The sequence below is a fragment of the Leguminivora glycinivorella genome, chromosome 15, assembly GCF_023078275.1.
Source record: "Leguminivora glycinivorella isolate SPB_JAAS2020 chromosome 15, LegGlyc_1.1, whole genome shotgun sequence".
Lineage (NCBI taxonomy): Eukaryota > Metazoa > Arthropoda > Insecta > Lepidoptera > Tortricidae > Leguminivora > Leguminivora glycinivorella.
In genome coordinates, this window is record NC_062985.1 from 15553752 (window position 1) to 15562067 (window position 8316).

General features: G+C 39.5%; 1 protein-coding gene across 1 annotated transcript in view; it reads left to right on the forward strand.

Moving 5' to 3' along the window:
- The window catches only part of LOC125233846 (histone-lysine N-methyltransferase ash1), a 125027-nt gene extending 116711 nt beyond the window's left edge, over nucleotides 1–8316 (forward strand). The window contains 3 exon segments of the mRNA XM_048139983.1: nucleotides 3689–3856; nucleotides 4964–5098; nucleotides 5661–8316. Coding sequence (XP_047995940.1) covers nucleotides 3689–3856; nucleotides 4964–5098; nucleotides 5661–5807 — 450 coding nt within the window. The 3' untranslated portion in view covers nucleotides 5808–8316.

Genomic DNA, 8316 nt, shown 5'->3' on the forward strand with positions numbered 1-8316 from the left:
TGAGTGATGCCTTCCTGGTAGGCTTAATATACCGTCGGCACTTCTCCTCAACAATGAGGGTGGCTGGTGGCGGGTCAGGGCGCGGGGGGCCTTGTGTTGCAGGTGGGGAAAAACGGGACTACCAACATCGCGGCGGTGTGACGCCGGAGCGACTTACAACGAACGATGGCGCCATCTATCGGTCCGATGCGACGTCTACGACGTACTCTCTCTATAAAGACCTCGGATATACCAGGCAAAATAATAACAATTTTATTGGAAGGTAAAATTTTTATATTCTATAGCATACGCGTCACAAAAAGGTGAACTCGATCTGTGACGCCACAGCATATTTTTTAACTGCGATAAAACTATGTAATGTTGCAGTATGCATACTATGATTCTAGTGAATGGTAGAGGAAATGTTGGTGAATAATATTATACTGTAAACAAGAAGATTACTAAGCAAACAGACGCAGAAATTCAAACCAAATAACGTATTCTATAGCATACGCGTCACCAGAAGGAGTACAAAAACGTATGCTATAGAATACGTGTCCGCGAACGTGTTAATAATAATAAATGGAAAATTTTTTTTATTAGGGTACCCCTACATGTAAAGAGGGGGCAGATATTTTTTTTAATTTCAACCCCAACGTGTGATATAGTTAGATAGGTATTTAAAAATGAATTGGTTTTACTAACTTCGATTTATGATAATTTTCATATTTTCGGAAATAATCGCTCCTAAAGGAAAAAAGTGCGACCCCCCCCCCCTATAACTTTTAAACCATATGTTTAAAAATATGAAAAAAATCACAAAAGTAGAACTTTACAAAGACTTTCTTTGAAACTTGTTTTGAACTTTATAGGTTAGTTTTTGAGAAAAATACGGAAAACTACGGAACCCTACACTGAGCGTGGCCCGACACGCTTTTGGCCGGTTTTTATTTTATGCCGGCAACGCACCTCCAACACTTCTGGTGCTTCTGGTGTCCATGGGCGGCAGTGATCGCTTACCATCAGGCAGACTATCTGCTCGTTTGCCTCCTATCCCATAAAAAAACGTTTAATATTTTTTAAGAAAAAAAAAAACCGCCGCCTTTCGGGTTCTGGTGAAAGCTACTTGCGAATGTTGGATTATGTAGAAATGTGTAGGTATTTTTTAAAACTGCTTTTAATGCTTTAATTATTTGATGGCAACACAAATCAATATACGTATAACGCTAAGGTTTGAGGAGTTTCTCAATTCCTCATGAATCCGATTATAAGAAATCGAAGCTTGACAAACTTTGACTTTAAAACTCAGTATGCTTAACAAACATAACTAAATAAATGTCACTGTTCTGAACTTAAATGCATGATTTTCTTACAAAAATACCAAAGTCACTATGAGTGTGCCGTTCAGATTTGAGGAGTTCGGATCTGACCATCATCAGCAGTTCCACTGCACCAAATGTCACTGTTCTGGACGTAAGTGCATGCTGTTCTTATATAAATACCAAAGTCACTATAAGCGTGCCGTTCAGATTTGAGGAGTTTGGTTCTAAGTGTTCTGACCATCATCAGCAGTTCCACTGCACCAAATATCACTGTTCTGGACTGGACGTAAGTGCATGATGTTCTTATAAGAATACCAAAGTCACTATAAGTGTTCCGTTCAAATTTGAGAAGATCGGTTCTGACCATCATCAGCAGTTCCACTGCACCAAATGTCACTGTTCTGGACGAAAGTGCATGCTGTTCTTATAAAAATACCAAAGTCACTATAAGCGTGCCGTTCAGATTTGAGAAGTTCCGTTCTGGCCATCATCAGCAGTTCCACTGCACCAAATGTCACTGTTCCGTACCTAAATGCATGCCGTTCCTTTAAAAACACAAAAATCACCATACGTATGCCTTTCAGATTCGAGGAGTTCCCTCGATTACTCCAGGATCCCATCATCAGAACTGGGTTCTGAGAAAAATGGGACCAATCTGTATTCATGTACATTCAATAATTTTTTTTTAATCGGTCCAGTAACAACGGAGATATCGAGGAACAAACATAAAAAAATGAAAAAAAATAAACATACAGACGAATTGAGAACCTCGCCTCAAATCTCTCAGATTTGAGGCGACGGTTAAAAAGTGACACATCATGAGCAGTTCCAATGCACCAAATGTCACTGTTCTGGACGAAAGTGTATGCTGTTCTTATAAAAATACCAAAGTCACTATAAGCGTGCCGTTCAGATTTGAGAAGTTCCGTTCTGGCCATCATCAGCAGTTCCACTGCACCAAATGTCACTGTTCCGTACCTAAATGCATGCTGTTCCTTTAAAAACACAAAAATCACCATACGTATGCCTTTCAGATTCGAGGAGTTCCCTCGATTACTCCAGGATCCCATCATCAGAACTGGGTTCTGAGAAAAATGGGACCAATCTGTATTCATGTACATTCAATAATTTTTTTTAATCGGTCCAGTAACAACGGAGATATCGAGGAACAAACATAAAAAAATGAAAAAAAAATAAACATACAGACGAATTGAGAACCTCGCCTCAAATCTCTCAGATTTGAGGTGACGGTTAAAAAGTGACACATCATGAGCAGTTCCAATGCACCAAATGTCACTGTTCTGGACGTAAGTGCATGCTGTTCTTATAAAAATATGAAAGTCACTATAACTGTGATAATTTCCGAAAATATTAATATTATCAAAAAACGATCTTAGTAAACCCTTATTCATTTTTAAATACCTATCCAACAATATATCACACGTTGGGGTTGAAATAAAAAAAAATCAGCCCCCACTTTACATGTAGGAGGGGTACCCTAATAAAACATTTTTTTCCATTTTTTATTTTTGCACTTTGTTGGCGTGATTGATATACATATTGTTACTAAATTTCAGCTTTCTAGTGCTTACGGTTACTGAGATTATCCGCGGACGGACGGACGGACGGACGGACAGACAGACATGGCGAAACTATAGGGGTTCCTAGTTGACTACGGAACCCTAAAAAACAGAAACCACTATTAAACTATTCTCTAATTTCAAGTTCCTAACTAAAATTTTCCTAATAAAAAAAAAACAAATTGATCCCGCTACAAACTTTCACTCCCTTTTTCCCTCTACTAGGGGTGTAAATTTTCATAATCGATTCTTATCTCTTCGAAATTGTGTTAATGCAATCTATACAAATTTCGACTTTCTAGCTTTCGTAGTTTCGGCTCAGCGGTGTTGGTTGTTGAATCAATAAATTAGGAAACCTGAATTTATATATGTATATGTAGACTAATACTATACTTTTACTACATTCATATACCTTATTTACTACTACCATACCATGAATATGAAATTAAATAAAGAGTCCCCATATAAAATTGAAAATTATGTTATTAGTAATTTAATTCCAAACTATCAAGATTATTCGTGTCTGCGTTGAAACGCGCGTTGAGTTGCCGGTGCTCGCGTACCGAGCGCCAACGCCATCTATCGATGGCCGTTTCGTGAAATTGATGAGCGCTCTAAGGAATAAGGAGTCTTAAGTGGTTGGTGCAAGTGGCACTAAGTGGGTTTATTCTTATTTATTTATTTAATCTTAATTGCACTAAATAAAACAGCGTACAAAAGGCGAACTTAGTGCCGTAAGGCATTGTCTACCAGTCAACCACTAGGCAAAGCAGATTTTTCGTGTTTATTTACTCATATGTGTTGCAGGGTCGGCCACTAGGCGCGCGCGAGGAGCACGTGTACATCTGCGAGCTGCGCGTGGACCGCGGCGCACGGCTCTTCACCAAGATCTCGCGGCCCAAGTACCCCATCTGCACCAAGCCCTACGCCTTCGACCACTTCCCGCAGCGGCTCAAGATCACGCGCACATACGCTGTGAGTATACCACTGTATCATTGTTGCCAGTTACATGGACGGATGGTCGGGTGTGAGTGGTCCCTTCCGCGCTGGGCGCTGTGGGGGCTGCATGGGGTCGCGCCCCATGTATTTAGAGGGTGATCGCTAGCGCTGCCGCCTCCGGCCGTCACCCCTCCCCGCGACCCCCGCCCGGGGATACCGTCAGAGCGGGGCGCAGTGGCGGCGACCGGCGGCTTGGGCCACTGCCAGTCACACCCGTATACACCCATTTATAAAGGCCGCTGTACACATGGGGCCAACGGTTGGACCAACCGTTGATGGAACCCCTTGGCCAAGCGTGTAGAGGGCTACTTGGCCGTATGTTGGCAGTTGGCGCTAGCGCTGACCGGCCTGGTGTCGATTTTTTGTCTACACATCAAAGGATCTTGGCGCCAATGGCCAACTGCGTTCACACGTTGGCGCCTCATTCAGTTTGTCGTCAGCCGTCAGAGAGGACAGTAGAGAAAGATTTACTAAAATAATAAGTTTATCTATGCCAATAATAGTGTGGATTCTAGGAAATACAATATCCTTGCAAATGTTTAATGTATTGCCTAAAAAAGATAAATGTGCTTATCAGAATATTCAAAAGATTGTTAATATTTCAGATAATTTAATTTTATCGTGAGGTTATTATTTATTAATTAAATTTTGCTGACAACGTGAATGACCTAGAATTACCTAGCCTTTTTTATTCAACGTCCATCTTTTATGAAGGGCCAATGGCAAGTGATTGGTTCACCAATGTGTAAACAGCGACTCTTATCTCGGCCAAGGGGTTCCACCAAGGGTTGGTCCCACCGTTGGCCCCACGTGTACAGCGGCCATAAGAGCGCGTCTCCTCCAGCTAGACGATCTACGGCGTTTTGAGTATTATAAAATGTTCGAAGTATTAACTGGGATGGGCTACTAAGTGTCAAAAACTACTTATTTATTTTGTTACATGTGCCAGTGCCACCCTAATGTGTTAATGACGATCAGCGATCGTCTATATTTGCTCTTCGGACAAATGCGTATCAAATCAGTCTTGGACGACCGATGTAAATATTATTGCGATATCTTCATTATATATAATTTGATTTTCAGCCTCACGAAGTGTCACCTGAATACCTAAAAGGGCGCGCGGCCAAGAACGCGGCCCCGGCCGACAAGAACAAGCCAGCTAACAAGGAGGCGAGTAAGAAAAAGCTACCCGCCATCGCCTACGCCGACACCAGTAAGGTGAGTTGAGCGACATTGTATTATTTCAAAATAGGTTATGCTTAAGAATTTGTCTGCGAGAATTAAGTTATTTGGATAGCGCCTGATAAAACAAAAGCAAACTTGATTTGAGTAAAATGGTTGCATCAAATCAACAAGTAGGTATTTTTATAGGGGTCAGAGTTGAATAGTTCGAAGCGTGAAGATGCAATACAAGAGAGATAGGCATATTTTTATATTTAAAATATGTGTATGTTCTAGGTTTAATTCAATTTTATTTAAAATATAATGACGTGTGTGGCTATAGTCCAATATTTATCTTTGTCGATTTATGATGAATTTCACAATGATTTGTGAAAGTTAGATCGAAAATGCATTTTTAATCATTTTAAAGTCGTAATTTTATAAATAAAATTAATGTTTTTCATATCATAATATTTGTATTGTCGTCTCGGTACTAGTTTCACGCCCGAGTTTTTCGTTCGGGCGTATAAGATTGTAACGGAACGAGAAATGGAGTCGGACGCACAGAGTTGTAAACGGCCGGATTGTTTTGTTTTAACTCGTGTATGGTGTCGTTTAGAACTGTTCTTCGGGCGCGCGTCGGGAGCGGCAGAAGGAGCGCGTGAACGGCATCGCGCGGCGCCTGCTCGCGCGCGGCGGCGGCGCGCGCGCGCTCGACGCCTCCTACCTGCTGCGGCCCGCTGTCTGTCGCGCGCGCGCGCCCTGACCGCGCCGCTGTCCGTGCTGCGACACTACGAGGACCGACACAAAACTACGCACGAACTGTCTGGCCGTGTCCAGGAGACGATCTTTACCGTCGAGAACGAGTCGACTGCGTTCCGAACGGTCCCCGCTCCTATTCTACAGGAGAGGTGATACGAGAAAGACGCGAAGAGAGTGAGAACCTTATACCCGCGACGGTGAAAAATTGTGTAAAATCATTCGATTTTCATTTAGTCTTCTAGCGCTCCGGACGTTCCGCAAAACGAATACTGTTTAATAGGAATGATCGACCTGTAAAAAAGAATCTAAAAAGTGGGGACGATAATTAACACATTTGTAAATTCGATGAGTAACATTAAAATATATCCGTATAAGTACGTGTATCGAAATGTACCCGCGCCGCACGTATACAATTATCTACGTCATACGACAGATACTATAAACGAGGTTGAGAAAACATTTCACATACTAAATAGGTACATAAATACGCGTCTGTTTTCGCATGACATTTCATTTCCGATACAAATATTTAACATACCGTCTATATGTAAGTACTAAGATAATTCAAACATGCCTATATTGTATATGTACATCCTTAAATGTATATAGAAATCTAATAATTAGGCGACGCGACGCTTAAAAAGTGCACAATACGTAGCAGCTGTTAGATAGTAAATCTCTTGTTGATTTGATACTTAGGTAGATCTTGCATAATACGTACTTAAAAGTACATAACTCTTCCGATAAACGTTTACTTAGCGTATATTTTCGACATGAATCCCATCTTTGATAGTGTTTATATACATTTGTTTTAATTGAATGTAAGTAATCGATGAGAACGGGGGAACGTTGGCAGTTTCCGTGGCGGCTGGTCATCCGTGGTTAGAAAGTTTCGTAACATTCCTCTGAGAGACGATAAGATGCCGGCAGGATGAACGGAGAATCTCTCATATGTAGTGTACGAGTATGTAGTGTAGGTACTTGTAATGGTGTCGTACTCGATGGTATAAAGTATTTTTGTATAAAATAATTATTATTCGCTAGATAACATAAGGTATGTTTGAGTGACATGCATGCCGTGTGTCTGATAACGTTAGGTTCTCTCTCGCCTAGTTTGCTTTGGTTATTAATTTATTTACATCACGAGTAAGGTTTTGATAAGATGTTGTATTTACGTGTGTAATCTCGAGTATATTTTTAGCGAGGTAAAATACATGCTCCGTGCGCCTTTCGCGTACCGACATGCCTATAGACTGCATTTCTGTTGATTCAGATGCGGCGAAATCCTTGTTTAAATCAGATACAATATAAGTAATAGTTATATTTTTACATTAGTAAATATTGTTATAGTTTTAAGTGTAGCCGTGTAGAGTAATCGAATACTAGTTAACGACCAGTGGTGCGAACTGATGTTGAATGTTGCAGAGTTTAGATAGAGGTTACGAGAGGGCGTTGTTTGGCGGGTTGTTCATTTAGTGCTAGCGTTTTATTCTTTTTAATCATCTTCAGTTGAATTCGAGCGATGATTTCTAAGAATACTATTCAGTAGTCTGGTCATTTTTATGAATTGTGTTTCGAGTACTTTTAGTGGTAGATCACGATTTAATCTCTCTATTTTTCTATTATACTTTTGATAAGTTGTACATAAAGTTAGCGGGTAAGGAGGTTGATTGTTTTGTGTTAAATGCGGAAAATAATATATTGCTTGATCTTGAGTTAGTGTGTAAGATTCTCTGCTTGTTACGGTCTCGCGCGCCTTGCTGTTGTGATCACAGAGAACAAAATTGTTTTTGTTTCTAATTTATTTGTAAAATACTGTTAGCTTTTTACACCTGCTTACTTTTTATCTTATTTATCTTCTATTCGACTTTTACAAGCTAATTTTATACTGCTTTTGCGTGTTTTTTTAATAGAGAAATGTAATGTTATCAATAGAATTAGATGATTGATCCCAAAATCATTTAAACTGCAGCATAGTTTATAATAATGAATTAATGACTCGTATGGACTGGTGATCATTCGATTTATCATTTACTAGTATTGATTACTGATCTTAAGTAAAATACAAATGATAGAGTGCACTTAGACGATTAATAGAATTATTGCTGTTGACATCTGTATCTGTAAATATATTGACATTGAGCCACAAATATCGAAATATTTTACGATCACTGATTTTCAGAATGCACATGTACTTAGAGTTTTGCCTTGTAGATAAATAAAAATAGTTCAAGTTATGAATTAACCATATCTTCTACTGCACTTGCATTCAGATGTACTTAATTAGTTTTAATAGTTTATTAGAGTTAATAGCTTGTGGATGGACATTACTTTAGTTTGTATAACTTTTGGGATCAAAATAATCTATCCGGTTTCGGCAACCTAAATTGATTAGATCTATTCTTTCCGATGATTTTATGATATATCGAGCAGCTTTACTATTTATATCATTTGTTTTAAGATGCCATTTGTTGTAACTCATGTTTTAATATTAAATTAAAATCTGGATCAAA